At 36.2% G+C, this 20,693-nt stretch overlaps 2 protein-coding genes across 4 annotated transcripts; one reads left to right on the top strand and one right to left on the bottom strand.

The window, feature by feature from the left end:
- Positions 1 to 4,492, bottom strand: LOC105036936 (acidic leucine-rich nuclear phosphoprotein 32-related protein-like). Its single transcript, XM_010912653.4, has 2 exons — positions 2,882 to 4,492; positions 1 to 687 (listed from the first exon to the last, which is right to left on the bottom strand). The coding sequence occupies exons 1-2, from the start codon at positions 4,073 to 4,075 to the stop codon at positions 442 to 444; spliced, it is 1,440 nt and encodes a 479-aa protein (XP_010910955.3). The 5' UTR covers positions 4,076 to 4,492; the 3' UTR covers positions 1 to 441.
- A 6,172-nt stretch (positions 4,493 to 10,664) lies between these two features.
- LOC105036423 (ATP-dependent Clp protease proteolytic subunit 6, chloroplastic) lies at positions 10,665 to 20,414 on the top strand. Of its 3 annotated transcripts, XM_073248073.1 has the most exons (7): positions 10,665 to 10,889; positions 10,977 to 11,020; positions 13,884 to 13,954; positions 16,002 to 16,036; positions 17,214 to 17,418; positions 17,586 to 17,651; positions 20,189 to 20,414. In XM_073248073.1, exons 4-7 carry the CDS (start codon positions 16,026 to 16,028, stop codon positions 20,333 to 20,335), a joined length of 429 nt encoding a protein of 142 aa, XP_073104174.1. In that variant the 5' UTR covers positions 10,665 to 10,889; positions 10,977 to 11,020; positions 13,884 to 13,954; positions 16,002 to 16,025; the 3' UTR covers positions 20,336 to 20,414. The 3 variants fall into 3 exon arrangements, 2 of the variants coding, with proteins under 2 accessions (XP_073104174.1, XP_073104175.1); XM_073248074.1 differs by lacking the exon at positions 16,002 to 16,036; XR_012136489.1 differs by lacking the exons at positions 16,002 to 16,036; positions 20,189 to 20,414 and having other exon boundaries at positions 10,668 to 10,889; positions 17,549 to 17,893.
- The last annotated feature ends 279 nt before the right edge of the window (positions 20,415 to 20,693 follow it).

Raw genomic sequence — 20,693 nt, 5'->3', positions numbered from 1 at the left:
TCAGACTAAATGCTCTTTTTATTGGTAAACGTCAGACTAAATGCTTTGAAATAGGGGAGAAGAGAGAAGTGGCACTCCAGGCAGATACCCGAGAAGCTAACCAAGAGAAACAGCTTGCTGAATGCCGGGTTTAGAAAGTTTAAACACTATCCAACGGCTACTCATTTTTGAACTTCCTGAGCTATTTGGAGGGAAAGCCCAGACCCCGTATATGTATATGTAACTGTCATTTGAAAGGGATGCAACGGCCAGAATAACGAACCGTGCGCTGACAAGACCACCAACGAACTTTTGAAATAAGGAGGGAAGAAACCAAGCTACACGATTCATTCCCTCCAAGTTTTTAAACTACTGAATTCAAGTCTGCACAAACAAAAAAAACAAAAAAACCCACCCTTTTTACTTCGACTAGCATCCATGTACAATGCTGCTGAATCATCATCAGTAATGCTTTTTTGAAGACCTCAAATCCTCAACACTGTCATCATCTTCTTCATCTCTTTTCCTCTTGTTGGGTTCAGAAGAGGAGGGAAGGTGTGGCAGGACACCATTGTTGTGATTATTCTCCTCATCATCATCAACTTCATCCTCATCATCTTCATCACAACCATCAAAATCACTTCCTCCAGTCTCATCAACAGCTTGAGCAATCGGCTGTACTAGATATTCTGTTCCAAGATCCTCTTCCTGCAAAAATTACAATTTAGAAATATCAAAAAAATTATTGCAAGCATTAAAATATAAATCAAGGTTGGAAAAAAAAAATCAAAGCAGTAAACAAAAATAAATAAACATCACAATATACGCAAAAAGGAAAAGGAGGAAGAAAACAGCAGGAGTATCCAACTAAAGATTTATGATAAAAAATGCATGAAATAGGAATTATAGTTGCAAAAAAATTGGAGGAAAAGTTGAACTCATGCACATCAACATCCAGCCGAGTGAAGAAATCCCAGATGCCATGGAAATAGTGGAAGTAAAATTCTATTGATGCTTGCAACAAAATTACTCCAAGCATCAGACACAATTATACTAAATATATAATTCTTCTGCATGACATTCAAAATCTAAGCATAATTTCATGATTGGAAAGGACATTTTTAATTTATAAAAATTATAACATGCACAAAAGCACATACGTCAATAGCAGATTTTGAAAAAAAATAAATTAATGAAAACTAACTTATTTTTATGAACTAATAATCAAGCAAGAATACAGATCTAAAAATATACATGATCAACCAAGTTTCTCTGATGTTTATTAACCCAGACCAATTAGCTGAAATAAATTATCAGCATCAAATCATTACAAAACAATCATCCAAAGCTGTAGGGAAAACAAGATCCAGAGGTGAATGAAAGCACTACGTAACAGAATGCACAACATAAACGTAAAAAGAAAAAGAAGTGACAGCAGAATTATATTTAGAGTCGACCTAGGTAAAAGCCATTGGCCTCAAAATAATAAAAGCTTGCCAAAAGTTTAAAAACCAATACTAAGGCATTCACATCGGGCCCTAAAAACCAAGAGTACTTCCAACAGGCTCCAAAAAACATGCATTAGATGGGTCCAATATTTGTCCAACTGTTCTGAACTCGTATATCCTAAACCAATCTACTCATCAAGAGGCACTATTATCCACAGCAACAACCAAAAGAGCTTCTAAGTTTCCAAAACATAGAAAATGGCAAAACAACAAGTGGTACTTTAAATATACTTGTTTATATTCATGCTTGCATATTTATCATTTACTAAAGGTATCAAAAGTCGCCAATAAACGCCTGTAGTCTTCTAGATCTTATCTACTGAAAAATGTTATAATTTGTCAACTCATTCATGTCCAGACAGCAATTTCAAAAACCCTAAGAAAACACACAAAAAAAAAAAGGAGGCAAAAACCTGATCCCTTTTCTTTTGCCTTGTCTGAGTCAAGTCATGCTTAGTAGCATGTCATAGCCATACTAACTGAAATACAAAAGAAATAATCCAATTCTCAATGCATACTGCAACTCAACTCAACAAAGCCTTCATTCCAAACTAGTTGGGATCGGCTAACCACTTCTCAAGGCACACCACCAACCAACGAAAATTGCTCACCAGATTCAAAAGTACTCATAAAATAATTCCTTATCTTTCCCTTTTTGAGTCAAATCACATCTTACTAGCATCAGAAAAGCCCTGTTACATGAAAATATGAAAAAGCTAACCCACTCCTTAAGCACACTATCGACCAATGAAATCAACTAGCCAGCATCAAGACTCATAAAATCATCAAAAATGTGTCAGATACAACTTCTAATGCTATTAGCATCAAACATGCAGTCCACAAATAAGTGATAACTGATTTGATTAGAAATGTTAAAAAATCACAATCGAAAGACTGAAGCCCTTCTTTTTAAGGAAAAGAAACATCATTGCGTGCCTTAAATATATCCATAAAAAAAATATTGTTCTGCATGCATGCAGTGAGATCTAAAGAATTTCATTACTGGATCATAGCAATGTCAATCCATATTCTGCAGCAGACTATGACTAACCCAACAGAAGCCCCATCAACAGATAAGTCAAAATACATCACTGCTAGGTATTTGCATATGCTAATCAGTAATCAAAGCATACAATCCCCAAAAATATTTTGCAGCAGAAATTTAAGAACACCCTTTTTTTGGGGTGGGGGGGGGTGCGGTGGTTTGAGGCGCCATCTTCTAGTTTAGTACCAGTTGTAAACGAATCAGAGAGACAACAACGAAACATGGAATTATATGTCAAGCCTACTTAGATAAAGCATGTCTTTGTATATTTCATATTATATATATAGACCCACAAACGGTAAATAAAAAAGTTATGAATAACTGAAAACATGTTAAAATGAGAATATACCTCGTCTTCATCCTCACCATCACCCTCCTCATACTCCCTATCCTCCTCCACTCCTTGCTCATCCTCCTCGCCAATCTCCCCGTTCTCATCCTCCTCCCCCTGCTCATGCCCATCTATCTCCCCTTCCGTGCTCATCAACCTCCCCGTGCTCCCCGGCTCACCATCATCCTCTTCATCCTCCACATCCTCTTCATCTTCATCACCATCCCCATCGTCCACATCAACCTCCTCTTCCTCTATCTCATCTTCTCCATCCTCCTCCACCCCATCAGCATCCTCATCACTATCCCCGACATCATGCACCTCGACTACATCATCATCTTCCCCTTCCTCATCATCGATCTCCTCCACCAAATCCTCTTCCTCCTCATCATCGTCCTCCACGTCCTCCTCTTCTTCCTCCTCCTCGTCCTCCACATCAATGGAAGCTGCTCCGACTGGCGCGACCCGGAACCCATTCGATAGGTGGTGATGAGACCCCCACAGCAGTCCATTGGCCTCCACCCTCCTACCACTCTCAGTGTCCTCCTCATCAGCGTCACTCTCCTCATCCTCATCCACATCGACAACTGCATCACCTCTGGCACTTCCCACGACGCCATTCACTGACCTCCCGGCCCGATCCCCACCATCAACTTCGCCATTCCCCACGTCCTCCTCCTCCTCCTCCTCGTCTTCCTCATCCTCCTCCTCATCGTCCGTCTCCGGCCGCTCGTTCTCATCAGCATCCATCTTGTCGAGATATTTCAATGTCCGGATCATCCCGAACACCCGGCACCGGTAGTCCTTGACCCTGGTGACCGGACACTCGTAGAGATCCAACGACACCAGGCGGAGCTGCGCGAGAGGTGCCAGGTCCTCGAGGAACTGGATTCGATTGTTGGAGAGATCGAGATCCCGGAGAGAATCGAGCCCAGCCCCCACCAGGAACTCGAGCCCGCCAGCGATGCGGTTGTCGGAGAGTATCAGCCTCTGGAGGTTCCGGAGGCGTGGAAACTTCTCGAGCGATGACACCCCGACGTTGGCGATGGAGAGGTGCTCCAGGCTCTGGTACCTCTCCAGCAGCCCCGGCGGCGGAAGCCGCCCCTGGAGGCACTTCACCGCCCCGTCTAGGGTTAGTATTCGCGGCGCCGAGGACGAGTCCGCCTGTCCTTCGAGGGCCGTCTCCACGGCTCTCTCCCAGGCCTCGTCCATCTCTGTAACGAAGCCGCAAACCCTAGATTCCAAACCCAATACAAGAATCCACCAAAAACCAAAAAGAAATCCGATCAAACCCTAGCAATCGATCAAATTCTCCCCAACCCGGGACCAACCAATCAAGTGATTCCGCTCGTCAACGGAGATCAAGGAAGCAATAAGAAATGCAGGCGAAAAAGAGAAAACCCTAACCCTGGATTCAGGAAGTGCAATAAGAAATGGAGACGAAAAAGAGAAAACCATAACCCTGGATTCAGGAAGTGGAGAACGACAAAAGAAATCCTAATCCCAACCCTAGATGTTGGAAAAATTTAGATTTTTTTTCTCTCTAATTTTCTCCTCTTTCCAGCGAGCTCTCCAGAGAACCCTCCCAATATGCTTTTTCGTCTGTTTCCGTGCTCTCTCTCTCTTCTCTCTTTTCATCCCTCCCTGGGCTTTTATTCCTATTTTTTCTAATTTTTAGGGAATTTCTAATTTCATTTTGTGGGTTTGAGCCCGGCGGCGGTTGGATGGGTTGAACCGGATCCTACGAGCTGGGGTGGGGCGGTTTTGTTTTATTCTTCGGTACGGAGACAATGGGAACCGTTGATCCGAAGTCGCGGATCGATGACGTGGACAATTCTGACGGTGGATGTCGTGTTCTATGCGTTGTGTTTATTTTGAGAGAGGGGGGAGAGAGAGAGAGAGAGACGAGTTTCACCGGATAGCGGCAGACGGTTTTTTTTTTTTTTTTTAAAGATATTATTGATGGGGATAGCATTAGCCCGTATAAGGGAAAACGTGTGCAAGCTCTCCGTTACGTGGAGTTGACGGCCTGGTTGGTTTATGTAATGCAACCAAGCTTGAGAGGATAGCACATTCCGACACCCTATCCAACAAATATGTTTCCTTGTATTATTTACAATAACGGATAACAGTCGGTCCTCGTATGCCAAAGCAATGGCTGCCCACCTGATATGTTTCGTTGTATTGTTTTCATCAATGTTAAGCATAAAGTAGTATGTTGAGCGAGAATATATAATTTGCTAGTCTAATGATATATAATGTAATATTTTCTAGGTTGGGGGACTCTTTCTAGTCAAATTTTCTCCACCTTCAATAAGAGAAGATTTTGTTTCATTCGGTTGCTTTTAGAGATAGTTTTGCGCATTATAAGTGCATGAACAAATCATAAGTGCTCGAACCAAATAGATAACAATGGCTTTTACTATCTTGACCATGAGTACTTTCTCTATTGGGGTGTCACATTTTTGAGAAAGGGAGCTGTGACTATGGCCATACCTAAGACTTAGGAAGTAGAAATTAAAAGAATAAACAATGAAAATAGTTGAAATAGAAAAAAATCAGTATATTGATCTGCGATTCAATGAAAGATCTCTTCTTAAACTTATAATATAATACTTATATATAGCTTTTCCATTAATCATTAGGATATGTGTCTCTATTTAGCTTTAAAATTCATCTTTGTTGGTTTACATTATATGAGCCGTTCTTGCCATGTATGACTGATATCTCTCTTTCAATATATTTGTATTATGCATATATTATTTCTATATCTTAGATTGTAGTAACCAATAGCTAGCCACCCTATTAAGTTATGCTTTACTAAAAGCTTTGTCTTCGGCTGATAGCTCCCTTCCTCTTGATGTGTACATTAAATGCTTGATCTATATTTTGATGTTTCAGTCTGCACCTTTGATACATTAAACCATACTTACTATGCTGCATGATATAAAATATTTTATGTGAATGAAAGAGTGCGATCAAAAATATAATTTTAATTTCATAATAACCATGGGAAGCTTCACATTATTAACTATTTTTTAGTTACATGGATACAAACTATTGATATTATAATGCAAGAAGTTATGCAACTGCTGGAGCATCATTGGGCCAACTTGGAGCTCATTGAGTTTATATGGTGCGTAACATATGACATACCTAATTTGCTGTGCTATTTATCTCCATGTTGATATAACTCCACCCATCTTAAGAGCTCCTTTTTTTAGTATAAAAAAATTATCTAACAATCAATATTTTTTCAAATAAATATTTTTTAGATAATGATAGAAAAATAATTTATTCATATTCTTTCATATATTGAAAAATGACTCGATGATATGTTATCTATGTTCTTTTGCATTGTTAGTTTTTTGTATAAGTTTTTAAGATCTATTCATATTTTTTTAATGATATCTTTTATAATATATAATAATATAAATTATAATATATTATTATTATTATATATTACAATAATATAGTATATTATGTTATACTATATTAGTATATATTATTATATATAAAATATATTATATTATTATTATAGTGCTATATAAATAGTACAATATATTGTTATATTATCATATTATTATATACTATAATATATTAATATATAATGATATATTATATTATTATATTATTATTATAATATTATATTATTATAATTTATTATAATGTAATGATATGATATTCTATATTATATTATAATAATATATAATAATTTATTATATAAATATTATTATAGATAATAATATATTATATTATAGTATAAGGTGAAGGATATATTAGGAATGAATTAAAAAGATTATTTTTTCAGTTGATGAAAAAAATGATTTAGTCATCTTCTAAATGGATAAGATTTTTTTTTTATTTCATGAATAAATGCTATCAATGGAAAAGTAACTTATCCATTTTGAAAAGTATAAAAACATAGATAAGTTGGTCAATGAAAGAATTGATCAACTTTTTCATGATATTTACCCACAAAAAAATATATTTTAAGAGAAATGAGAATAAGAAAGGGGGTTGGTTCTGCTTTTGAAAGCTCATGTAGAATAAAAAGATCTCTCATGAAAATTTTATATTCCCCCTTTCCTGCATTCTATAATCAATAGATAATGATAGGCATGCCAAGTGCCAGATAATAGTCATATAAGAAGTCTAGTTTGATGCGGCCTATATTTTATGACTTACGGATGGATATTTTCATATCAAACACTATTAATCATACTTCTCTTTTTTTTTTTTTTTGAGTATACTAGAACTAAGGAAAATCTCTCTTTAATCTAAACCATGACAAATAAATTAGCTCCTTTGATGGGGATTATATCTGTAATTTTATTTTTATTTTTTTTGATAAAAGGTTAAATCTGTACTTTGTTGTTCATATTTCATCTTAAACTTCCTAAGAAGCTTCTTATTGATTTGGAATTGTTGCAGTCAATCCCCTGTTGCACTTAACTCCGACGAAGAGCAACCTGCAAAAGAAGTTCACTGACCAAAATTATATCCGACAAGATCATTCGATGCTTAAATCAGTAAGGAGTAGTGAACAGCATATAGAATATTCAAAGTGACAAAGTGTTAGCCTAGAAGTGTCTTACCAATGTTGTTTACTTACCTTTCCTTTATAGGTGACTCGGATGTAACCGTCGAATGCGTGGTTCCACTTTTTATGGTACTAAGGGATACTTATTCTGATCATCGGATCATAATCATGAAGTTAGTGAGTAATTTATGCCCACTAACGATCATGGCGTGTAGTTATTACTCACGATTGTAGTATTATGATTATATATTTGGCAGTCGGTCATTTGACAGTTAGTTGTTTGATAGTTGACAGTTGGTTATTTGACAGTCGGCTGTTATGATGCTGGTTTGGTCATGAAGATGTCAGTCGGCCATGAAGATAATCAGTCGGCCATGCCATGAAGATGATCAGTCGGTTACGAAGATATTGCTTCAACCATGATGACTCAAGTTCAGCCATAATGATTCTGATTTGGCTAGATAACTCTGATTCGATCATAATGACTCTGTTTCAATCAAATGACTCTTATGAGAACTGAATTTTAAAAGTTTCTTCTCTTCCAAAACTTTCCCTCTTGGGATCTCTTGGTTCTTCTTAGTTCTTATATAGGTATGAAACAAATGATTGATCTCGAATATGATAACCGACATAGAATCAAAAGGAGTAAATCCGGTTGTCCCAATGGGAATAATGGTTCATGCCCAAACCCTTGTGTGAAGATGGGTCTGGGTGCATGATCTAGCCGATGAATGATCCAATTATTCGAGGGAAACTACACAGCCTAAATGTAGCCATGATCCCCTGGTGGGCTATCAAGCATCCAGGTCTTGGCAAAAAGCCTAATAATGATTGAAACACCTCCATAGCTGTGCACCTTCTCGGACATCATGGGGTGCATGTGATGATAGACGTGCCATCCAAAAATATTAATTGATCGAATGAGGAAGTCCATGAGCCATAGCTATTGAGAAAGTAGGTCACCAGGGCCCAAGATAATTACATAATGATTTTTTTTTTTTTTGGTGGGAAGTCTTGCTTTTTAGACCATGAGATCCAGTAGTGGTACCATGGACATAAATTTAATCATTTTGATGATTTAAAAATTCCATGCTTTTTGACCCCTGTAGTTGTTGATTTCATGTGAATCATGAGTGGGCTGTCGTGACATCATCTCCGTCCTCGATGAATACTATGGAACTATTGATGCTCATGTTCGCATGAAAATGGAGACTGTGGCTCCGTGGGCAAGCATTAGTTGTCAACATTTGCAACGTACACGATTTCTTGGGCGAATCCAACTGGCAATTCTTGCACACAAAAAAAGAAAAAAAAAAATCCAATTGTTAATTACGTTTCAAGTACAAAGGGGCGGCCTGCACTTAATGCAAGCTTCAACAAGGCCGACCGCTCGGAGTGATATTTCATGTGATAGCCATTGCTCGATTTAAAAAAAAAAAAAAAAAGAATAATGATGTATCACTTCGTTTAATGTCAGAATGCCTAACATAAGCGTGAAAGTATGATGAAACGAAGCAAAAGGGTAGAAGATAAGCAGGGCTTCGGAAGTCTATAAATTTTACGACCTCCAATGTTTTAAGATTATTGTTATGGGGATTATTTACTGATCCAAAAGTCAGGATCTGATTAATATTGTCCGACGATTTATGTGAGTAGTCCTAGATGGAATCTCATCTTAGATTCTCAGTCCATTGAATTGTTCAGATAATCTTTAAGATTCTCCAACGTCTCTGTGTCATGAGCATGACCTGCAACCACCCATCAATACCTACGATTAACAATCCGAATTATAGGATAGTAGATAAATTTTAATGGCCCATCAGATCATGGCCTCGTAGGCCCAGACAACCTATCAGACTTCGGTATAACAACCTATAATACCCTCTCAATATAAATGAGGTAAAGAGGAGATCCTCGTGTAAAGTCCAGCTCTTAGTGGAATAGGCCAGTACTCTCATCCTTTTACACATTTCTTCCTCCTTCAACTATTCTCTAAGTTCTCGCTGACTTATGCATCGAAGGATCTTCCACCAGATATTCTGCGTGAGATGATTTTTCTTTTCGATCTCCCGATCATGGAGAGCAGCTTGCATCCTTGGACGCATCTGACTGACTTTCTGATACAGTGCTATCAGAGCTCAACAGCAACAATTATCATTTCGGATTGGGTTCGAATTATATCTTTTGCGTCAGAGGATGATTGATCTTTTTTTCATGACATTAATCATTGGATTATACCTCCACAAATTTTAAAGGACTTCTAACTCTCTTTTTTATCTACCTGCATAGATCTCATATCCCTATTCGCGATCGAACCATGTATATCATGAAAAAAAGGATGAACCATTATTTCTTCCGTGCGAAAGATGCAACCCTGCCTTGTTCCTTGCTGTCCGATATATGCTATCGATTCTTTCTATGTTAATTTGAACTTTTGATTTAATTAGTCAATTATATTTCTCATGAAGAATTTATGCTATTAAAAACTCAAAGCTTCAAGCTGTTGGATCATCAAACTACCTCTTCTTTTCTTCCTCTTTTCTTTCCCTCGGCAACTTTAAGTCATGCCTCATGCTTGTGAACCCTTGCAAAAGTCATGCTCAAACTCTACTCAACCTTGCAAAGAGAGTAAAGGGAAATCTTCCTCATTTCACAATCATACCTGATTGAGAGAAATGGCCTCGTATGTACGAGCTCCACAATGCATGTCCCGAGAAAAACTAGTTATATTGTAATTCTATACAAGAACTAAGGCTTTTTAAAAGATTTAGCTAAACCATGTATTTCTATCAATAATTAAGGAACCATCTTCTTTTTTCTTTTGAATTTGGTTTTAAGGAAAGGTCAGTCCTCGCTTTCCATTTTAACCCATATTGTTCCTTGAGGTTCGGTGCAAATTAGAATTGGACCCAGCATTCTTGTCCAAGTGATAAAAGATGATACCAACAAACAAGTACTAGGTGATAACCTATTTCTGATTGTTCCCTTTTATTTTTACATTCTGTTCAGTGATCTTATAATCGCTATAAAGACTTAAAAAGCATCAGATGGTACACGATAAAAACAGCACACAAGGAAACTAATTTTGATTTTATTCTAGATTTTGGCATGTCTAGTGTCCATGAAAAATCACATGGATTCTTATGATCCTTTAATCCGATATACCGATCCATCTAACTATAATATATATATATTAATCATGCAATTTTTGGTAACCAATAGGTTGGAGACGGATACCGCTGGAATCGAACCCGAACCCGAACCCGAACGGCCAGCCTTCCGCCTCCCCTTCCGCGCTCAGGCTCAATCCATTTGGCATATCGTCGCCTCACCTCCCAATTCCAGAGCCTGGTCCGGCTCTTTTTCGCCATTCCCATCCTCCGCCGGCGATTCTAATAGCATAGCGTCAACGGCCATCTCCGCGCCCTTTGGCCTCGCGGCCGCTTCCCTCACCTCCGTCTCCCCTTCGCCGTCTTCTGGCAGGTAGCTCTCTCCTCCCGCTCACCCTTGTTTCGATTTCCCTCGTTCATTTTAGTAAGTCGACTTTCTTTGATTCTGTTTTCCTCTCAGAAACTTGCTCAAATCCGCCCCCTCCGCTTCGCTCGACCACCGGGGTGAGTCATCTCTGTTCCCTTCATCTCTAGCATGAGAGGAAATAAAACATTATGGATGATTGATGTTGTTACCTAGGTCGCTTAATTTATTAATGTATTGATTTCAACACAAGTTAAGATTTTGGATGCCAGTCTATGAATTTCTGACAAGATATTGTCTTAGTTCTGCTTTCGGATAAGATTCGTACGATGAGTGTGAGTTGTTTGCAGATTGTGTTTTGTCATGAATGGAGAAAATGGAACGGTAATTGATCTTGAGTTTATCTGAATGTCATATAAAAATTCTGTTAGTATTTGGTCGAGCTTCCTACTTCATAATGTCTGGCATTAAAGTTTTGGGAATTAATAATCGATGAAAAAATAAGCAGGAAGTTGTTGCTATGATAAAAGATATGTAAACTAAAAGTTTCTAAAAAAGTCTCAATGTTAAGAGGTAAGAAGGCTATGACTCTGGAAGATCTTATACTTGGTATTTTTTTCATAATTAAAAGAAAAACAGATAACAAAGAGCAAAGTGTAAGATCTAGGACTCTTTCTAGCTTGCATTGAGTTCCACATTTTTAAAAGATAAGAACAGAAGATGGAACAGTTTATCCCTTTTATGATAAGAGAGGGGAGGAAGGGGGCGGAGGGGTTTTTTTCCTCTCACTTATTTACAAATTTGAAGCTCCATACATTCCTGCGTATGAGATGCCATAGTCATTCTGAAAGATGATCATAAGTTACTAATCAATTTGAGCTTTATGAATCCATTTTTTTGTTAAATTAGACTAAAACTTTTTGTTGACATTAACAGAATAGGGCTACTAGGTGTATAAAAGCTATATTTTGCTGAGAAACAAAATACCTTATGAGTTTGGAAACTAAAGAGTTAGATTTAAGAAATTTCAAATCAGCTTATCTTTCAAATCTGTATTCCACTAAATTATAGTCACATATATACTAAAAATCAAGAACAAAAACTAAAATTCAAGTCTCTTAAAATCTCATTGGTTGGAGATAACTTATTCCTAGGTTTATGAGCTTCAACTCAAAGAAGCACTAGAAGTGGTTGTAACCACTGTATTTGTGAATTCAACAGTCCTTGCTTCTGATAGGCAATCCTTCATTAAAGCTATAATTTGTTTTGATATCAAATTGGTGTAAAGCGGAGTAAATAAGTCTTTCCACAACGAAGAAGGTATGGAGTTTTGAAATTCAATAGCTAGAACAAGAAAATAGCCTAAATATTACCTACTCTATTTTATGGGAGCCCATTGACACATAACATTTTTGCACTCAAGGGCTGTTTGGTTGATTACATTTGAGCCTCCAATGCTGCATCCTGGGTGCAGGTGGATAGATGCGGATGTTTGATTGCCAGTAACTGAGTTAAATGTAGGCAATTGAGTTGCACCCTAAGGTTCTTTTGCTGCATCTGGAGATGCAGCAGAAAAAGGATGCATCCCCAAATGTAGTCTCTAGATGCTGCGTAAAAGCTACCATCATATCCCTTCCCTCCAATGATCATATGATAATAATATTACTATAATTAGAACACTAAAAGTTATTATAATTCTTAGCATAATGATTCTTTCAGAAAAATATAAACTAATATCATAATATCACAATTAATATATCATATAATTGTAACATAATGATGTATTTATAATATCAAGATATACAAATACAATACTTATTATAATAATACGATAATAACTATTATAATATCTTATATTGATATATGAACCAATTATTTGTGCTAAATAATATGATTATTATGTGAATTGGTATTATATTATATTATATTATATCATATAATATACTATATTATTATATTATATAATATTGCATTATCTAATAATACTTATAGTCCTATTATAATATTATATTATAATAATTATCTAGGAAAGCAGGCAACCAAACAGCCCCTTGTTGACTTACAAATTCAGTTACTTGCCTATGAGAACTGAGAAGTCTTCAAGTATTTAACTTAGGTTACAAAATCAAGCATCTTTTTAATTTTTTATTGCATGGCGTGAAGCCTTATCCCATCAATTGGAGATCAAATAATAATGCATGCCTACCTATATCTCAATTCCTTTATCATGTTTTATTATTCTTATCTTTTACATATCATTACTCAACTATTTTTTTTTGGAAGGTTATCTGACCTTTACATTTAAAGCTTAACTGATATGTGCTTATGAGTCACAACTTACCTAGAAACTTATGTTGGGTGCTTGATGACTTGGGATGCAATCAAGCCGAGCTGAGTCAAGTAGTTGGAAGCTTGAGCTCGACTTGACTCAAAATACTTGGAAACAAAATTCGACTCAAGATCGGCCGAGCCTTAATATCTCAAGCTCGAGCTCGGCTTGATGAAAAATAGGCAAAACTCGAGATCGACTCCATTCGACTCGAATATCAACTGAACCATACTCGAGTTTGAGTTTGAGCTTGAAATCGGGCCTTAATCTACTAATAATATATATATATATATATATTATAAAAATATAATATTATTAAAAATTTATTTAAATTTGAGTAGCTCGTGAGTCTTCGAATCGAGTATCTTGCTACTCAAGATCAATTCGAAAAATCATTCGAGCTACTCGAGCTCGATAATAACCAAGTCGAGTTGACCTTAGACTCAAGTCGAATTGGAGTAGCTTGCAAGCGGCTCGACTCATTTGCACCCCTATTGATACCTTATTTTGAGCTACTGCTTGTTACGGTGCTACATGTTCATGTGTTATAGGTGGTGCTTCTGTGCTTGTTTAAAGATAATTTCAGCCCAAGAATCTGTTACAGTATATTAACTTTACTGCCCAAACTGTTTAAAAAAAGGATATAGTCTAACACCACTCCAAATTATCTGCAGGACTGCATTGGTAGAATTCGCGGTCTATCTCTGAAGCCTAACGAGCAGACACAGCACTGTAGCACTTTGAGGTATATCCCAGCATTAGTTTTTAATTCTTCTCTATTTGTATATCCTTCTTAGTATTTACATATCATGCCTTCGTTTCTTTTTTTTTTTGTTTTTTCTTATCTATTTTTTAAGACAGACATCGATTTTTCCCCCCTTCTTGTTATATATGTTTCCTCCAAATGCAATATATGGATATCATATCTGTGCATTAACTGGACAAATTGGCTGCAGATCTGGATGTTATTTGAAATTGTGAATGATTGAGTTCTTAGTTTTCCTAAGTTTGATTAAGTTCTTTGTGGGAGTGATATTGATAAAAAAGGCATGCTCTCTGTGCAGTTTTACTTGCAAACATGAGAGCTGCTCTAGATGATGATAACATTTGGTATGGGAAAAGAAATGGGCTTCTTATGGTCTAAATTTTTGCTTCCATAGGTGGTGGAATGGTCTATCCTGATCCCTCTAAGAAAGAAAAGGATAGATGGCTGGGTTTATTTAAAAGTGCTTCCACATGATCATTGAATATGAGGGTGTCATGTGTCCAAATGTCTTACACTCTGCAAAGAATGGGATATGGAGAGTCACTTCATGTAACTTGAAAAAAACTCCACTGTTGGCTTTGCTTAGTCTCAGATTTCTTCCGCTGGTCAAGTTTGAAAACTTGTTTATATACCATCACCGTACCTTGCCATATGGCAAAATAATGTTGCATGGATACCTGCTGCTCTAATTGCAGCAACATGGGAAGCATGCAGTGGCAGAATCCCTGAGGGAAAAGAAATTCATACATGGAAATTTGAAGTTGCAGTGAATATTAAAAATTTTCAATTCAATAGATTATAGATTGTAGAATACAAAGTAAATAAGCAACCAGAGGCTGGTAGACATAGAAGTCAGCATGATGTTGGGAAGGGCAAACTTCAATGATGGAGAAAAACTAGCCTTTTCAGTTCAAGAAATTCCAAAACATTTTCTCAGATGTTTAATTGGTAAAACATCATCTTTTAATTGCAGATCAATGGATACAAGACTTTTAACCACTAAATTCAGCACATACCTTTTTTGGGTAAATGCTTTCATGTCTTGCTGGTCAAAGCTAATTACTTTGAATTTTAGTTTCCTCATCTTGTTTGGTTTGTAAGTTAGATTTGTTAATAACAGTCTCCTCTGTTGTTGGGCATGTGGTAAGTCTTTGTGTAGATCCTATTAGTGAAAGATTGTGGTTTCCTTGGTTCAGTTGAAAGGAATATTGTAACATAAATCCTGTGAGAAATAAAGGACTATTTGAAAACTAAAGCCTTGTAAATCTTTAAGAAAGTAGCATGATATCCATGGGGTGATACCTTGTGAAAGAAGCTAGATATCTGCATATTGATTGGTATGCTTGAGAGCTATGTACAGTCTTGGATACAAGACCTTAAAGAATGAAACAAGATGCATGCCTTCTGAAAAAATAGCAAAATTGGGCTTTAAGGGTAGCTCCTTGTGTATGTGAGCCAGTGAGGTAATATTTAGAAGGCTCTTAGATGGTCCAGGTACAATTCACTTGTCCAATAATATTTAGATGGGGACTTATTGAAGCCTACTACATGGGAGAAATATAGTTGAGGGGACTGTATGACATTGTTAGTATCATTAGCAATGACTAAGTTCTCTTTCTTCATTTTTCTCTTTAAGAGTACTGTTTCCTTTGATCATGTTTATAGAGTCTCAATTAATTTGCAAACCTACTTTCTAGAGTAGGGTAGAATCTATTGCAAGGGAATCTCTAATTCTCTTCCAAGCTCATCTTTTTGGTCCGATTATATTTGTGGCAGAGAACCTTCTTCTTGATATATTTATCCCGGTCTCATAGCATATCGTTATGTCTTTTCCCAACTCATCTATCTATTTACCTTGACTTGTTAAGAAGTGGTCATGGAAAAAACAAAACTTATTTAGCCATCATGGCTATATTTTGATGTTGTTATGTCTTATTTCATCTAATGTGTCGAATTCATTTAACTTGATCTGTTAAGAAGTGGACAAAAAATGGTAACATGTTTGATCATTATGTCTATATTTCAGTGTTGGGTAGCTGAGGTAAAGCAAATGAAGATGAGGTATAAAAATTTTATCAGTTTAAGCACAATCTACCTGCATTTTATCGCTTTTCCTTTTCATATTCATTAGAAACCAGGCTGAGCCACAGATAAAACCATATACATCCATGCAATGTTAATTTTTCCCAACAGCCTAATTGTTGGCAGTTTTCTGCATCAAGTAAAAGCCATGAAGTTACCACATAGGACAAAGATGTAAAGCTCTAACAGACACTAGCTTTCAACACCAAAAAGGCCAGAATCAATGTAATCTCACTTAAGATGGTTGAATAATTTTATATTTTTGGACGTCCTGGATTATAAAGTTCTAATGGTAGAGGTGGTAACATGTGTCATTAAATTGCATGTCTGTTTAGTTCTTTCTCTGTGTTGAATGATTTAGTCGTATCTCTGGAGTTGAAAGAATTCCCTTTGTGATTTTAAAATTTACACTTTCTTCACTGGCTCCATTTGGGGCTGTAAGCGAGCAGCATGTAACTGCATTGCTTGGACAATACCAGGAAGTAAGATGAATTATGCTAAAAGAAGGTAAACTAATGAGAACATGCATGAAAGTAAAATTGGGACAGATCTAAGACATCTTCTAACATAAGTGCAAGAATCATGTGTTCAGACTGGAGAGCCTGTAGGATGCTCAATAAAAAAGGGGTCCATCAGACTTCCTGATCTTAATTGAGTTTGGTGATTCTGGTGTGAACTGGCAATTGCTGCAGTGATATAGCCTAATAAGCAGAAGTCCTGGGTTCAAGTCTTGGGTGGTGCATCTTCAACAATCTGAACTTCAGTATATTAAAGACGCTAGTCTCCTTCCCTTTGGTGATCCTGGCCATGTTTTGGCCTACAAAATATTTATATGTGGAGTGAAGTGACTCTTTATGTTAAGCATGTGTTGATAGCTTCTATCTCATTGGTTTCTGGATGGACGAAATATATGTGTTTGGTCTCTTTCATCTGAAACAGCTGAAACTTTTTCTCTTGGATGAAACTATCCCTTTCTGAAAAAAGGTGAACATATTAATAACTCGCATCAGCTCTGTCTTGTCTACTAGCTACGATAGTGACATTAGGAAAAACTGCAATGTTCCAAATGAATTTCTGAAACAAGGATCTGTCACACTAGATGTTGTATTATTTGATTGGGTTTCTCTCTCATCAGGAAGTGTTGTTATGCATACAGATATGATGCAGCTATAGAAGCAAAAAAGGGGAACCCACCTATAATGCCTGCTGTCATGACTCCAGGAGGACCCTTGGATCTTTCATCTGTATTGTTCCGCAACCGTATTATCTTCATAGGACAGCCTGTTAACTCACAATTGGCACAACGTGTTATATCACAGCTTTTAACACTTGCTTCTATTGATGATGATGCTGATATTCTGGTGAGGAATATTTCAATACCTCTTCTACCTTGTTTCCATCTTTTCTTGTTGGAATAACTGATATAAAATTTTGAGCAGACTCTTTTAACTGACATCAGACTTATATTCCTTCTTGCCTCACCTCTCTCAGTTTCTGAGGTTAACTTGGAGACACACCTTTTTTACAGGTCTACCTAAACTGCCCTGGTGGAAGCACCTATTCCGTCTTAGCAATTTGCGACTGTATGTCAAGGGTAATAACTTGAATTTTGTCAATTTTGTGGTACATTTTTTACATGATTGACCATGCTCCAGATCTTTAATGTAAAGCTGGCTATCCTGTCCCCCTCTCAGTGCCTCTTTTGCATGTACGAACTCATCATTAAAGTTCTGAATGCTATGCTTTTGTTTGTGTTTTTGGTAACAATCATGAAGGTTACTGTCAAAATATTAAGTGCTTTAGGCTGCAGCACAAATCAGGTTGGAGTTCGACAAATTTTTGCACTGTTGCTATTATTGTCTCCGAAAGTCCATGTGGGGCATACAGACAATATAAGATAATATTTTCTGTCATGCTTATATGCTTTGGGTTTGATGTGATGCCAATAGCAACCAAAATTTCCACCCAAATGATAGTCAAATATATCAATTTTTGGATATTCATGGAGCTCACTATCATGTTTACCTATGGCTTTGTTTAGATTGATTGGATTCAAGATGTTGTAATCATGCGAGTCATAGAATAATCATATCTTTGATACCACCCACATCTACTAATAAAGACACTGAAGCAAAGTTCTTTAAATTTTAAAAACTAGAGTTGACCAGCATCGCTTAGGAAAAGAAAGGTGTAGCGTGTGAATTTCAATTTTGAGTTTTTGACCCAAGCCCAAGTTGATTCCATGAGCTAACTGTGCTGAACTACATCCAGATTTTTGACATGAAACCAATTTGATGTTGCATCCAGATTTTTGACATGACCCTAGCATGACTCAGTCCCCAATTGTTCATCATTCTATGCTTCATAACTAAGGAAAATTAAGATGGCCAAAAGAGAGAAGGAATTATAGCTTCCTTTGTCATTTGGCCCTTCCCCCTCTGCCACTGTGTTGAGTTGCAAGTCTTAGGAGAAAGGGTCGTAGTATATAATGAAGATTAATAGGCTGAGTCAATCATAATCCCTGTTCTATATAAAACAAACACAGACATGCTACATATGAATAACTATGAAATACAAAAGAGGACTCATTTGGTTCATGAGAAGAATTTTTCCTCACCGGATTGTTTTTCTTGGAAAGCTGATGCTTGGGTATATGATGCCTAAGAAAAAAAAAAAAAAAAATTATATATATATATATATATATATATATATATATATATATATATATATATATATATATATTGCATATTTGGTTGACCATAGGAAAGTAGCACAATCCAGAGTGGCTTTTGTTTAGTTGAGTATCTACTTTCTTGAAAAAGTTGTATAAAATATTTGTTATACCCATGATAAAAGGAAAGATTTTATTCCATTTTATCAAAAGCTTAGCGGTGTATTTGGGGAAGAAAAAAAAATTCCAATTCCCAGACGGTGGGAATGGGGCTTTCCTATGTCCTACGTGGGTTTTTCTTTCCCATGAATTATGAGAATCTTGTTCCCATGGAAATGTTATTTTTTCATCCGTCTCTTTTAAAAATTCCAACCAACCATGAGGCCTTTCTTCATTTTTTTGTTGACCATGCTTCCCTCGCCTTTTCCAATGAACCAAAACAGTCCAGAGTAGTTTTTCTTAGACATATGGAAGGATCAATATTGCAGACAGTCCATAATACATGCACGAACATATGGCAGCATACGTTATGTAGGAAAACTAACATTTTAGTATGTAATACAACCTACAGAAGGGTAATATCTAAACTGTAGTAGAGATGGCTAGTTGTTAATAGGGAAATAACATGGTTCTGCATAAATTTATTAGATATGGGTGATTATTGTTGGTGTATAAAGTAATAAAATGTTGATTAATACAATGTTCAAGCTGACCCGAAATACTTGTGCCAGTGCTTGATGGTTATAATTATGTGCAATGTCAACCATATTTTAGATAGATACCACAAATAACACATTCTATATTTCCTTCTCCATCGATTTTCTGAAGGTTAGTTTTGTCAGTCTTGGAAGTGAGATACTCTTGCTTGCTGACTTCAACTACAACAATAGCCTTCACGTAATTTCATCTGACTACTCCATCTATGAATCATATACACATCATTTCTTCATAATGTACTCCAACTTATACAGTGCCGAAGCTTTTAAAAATAGTTGGTGGTAGAATATCAACATGAGTATCAAGGATAATCATTTACTGGAGGATCTTCTAATGTTTTATAATTTTGGGTACATATTATATATTCCTTATCCCTTTTTCCTTTGTGAAACACTATCAATTAAATACTCGCATTTTTTCAAAAAAAAAAAAGATCAAAATAGTTGCATTATTTCCAATAACATTTGTCTCTTTTTTCTCTTGAATTTACAAGGTAACACAGTATCATTTGCTGTCCTATAAATATCAGATGTAGCATGAATCTATGCATACAAGGATGCAGTTTAATTTTGTGGACTTTACCATTCCCAAGATAGTTGTTTATCTTCTCATTATCTTCATAATACTGAAAGTTTAGTAGGCACACTATTTGGTTTTAAGGACTATTCTTCAAGTTTAAGAGTGTTAATGTTCACTAAGTGCTAGAAGCTAAATGATGGATCTTTGTCTCACTGAATAACTAGATAAAGCCCAAGGTGGGAACTGTATGCTTTGGGGTGGCTGCAAGCCAAGGGGCACTTCTTCTTGCTGGGGGAGAAAAGGGAATGCGCTATGCGATGCCAAATGCTCGCATAGCGCATGGTCTAATTAATCTCCCATGCATTGTCTAATTTTCATGCAAAGCCCAAGTCATAGAGTTTGAAAAAAAAAAAAAAATTATGAAAGCAATTCCCTTTCTTTTTTTTTTTTTCATAAAATATATTTTACGGAAGTCGTGTTTTACGATATCTGTTTTGGAAAAGGTTACCGATAACCAAGCGGTTTTTTTAATGTGACACCGAGTAGTGATGCTCTTCCTTTTATTTAATCATATTTGTCTGTACCCTATTCACGATATTATAAATTGGTATATATTTCTCATTTTATAGATAATTTTGCATGTGTGCGGATGTACAAAAATATTTAAAAATTATTTATCTAATAATAGAATATTGTAAATTAAAAAAAAATATTAATCGTATTTTCATG

The sequence above is a fragment of the Elaeis guineensis genome, chromosome 13 (genome assembly GCF_000442705.2).
Source record: "Elaeis guineensis isolate ETL-2024a chromosome 13, EG11, whole genome shotgun sequence".
Lineage (NCBI taxonomy): Eukaryota > Viridiplantae > Streptophyta > Magnoliopsida > Arecales > Arecaceae > Elaeis > Elaeis guineensis.
The sequence above is the reverse complement of the archived record's forward strand: the minus strand, read 5'-3'. Positions and strand labels throughout refer to the sequence as shown.

Coding starts and splice junctions, on each gene's coding strand:
- LOC105036936 (XM_010912653.4), bottom strand. CDS start 4,075: ATGGACGAGGCCTGGGAGAGAGCCGTGGAGACGGCCCTCGAAGGACAG. Junction 688..2,881: donor ATGGTGAGGATGAAGACGAG/GTATATTCTCAT, acceptor TAATTTTTGCAG/GAAGAGGATCTTGGAACAGA.
- LOC105036423 (XM_073248073.1), top strand. Junction 17,419..17,585: donor ATGATGATGCTGATATTCTG/GTGAGGAATATT, acceptor CCTTTTTTACAG/GTCTACCTAAACTGCCCTGG. Junction 17,652..20,188: donor TTTGCGACTGTATGTCAAGG/GTAATAACTTGA, acceptor CTGAATAACTAG/ATAAAGCCCAAGGTGGGAAC.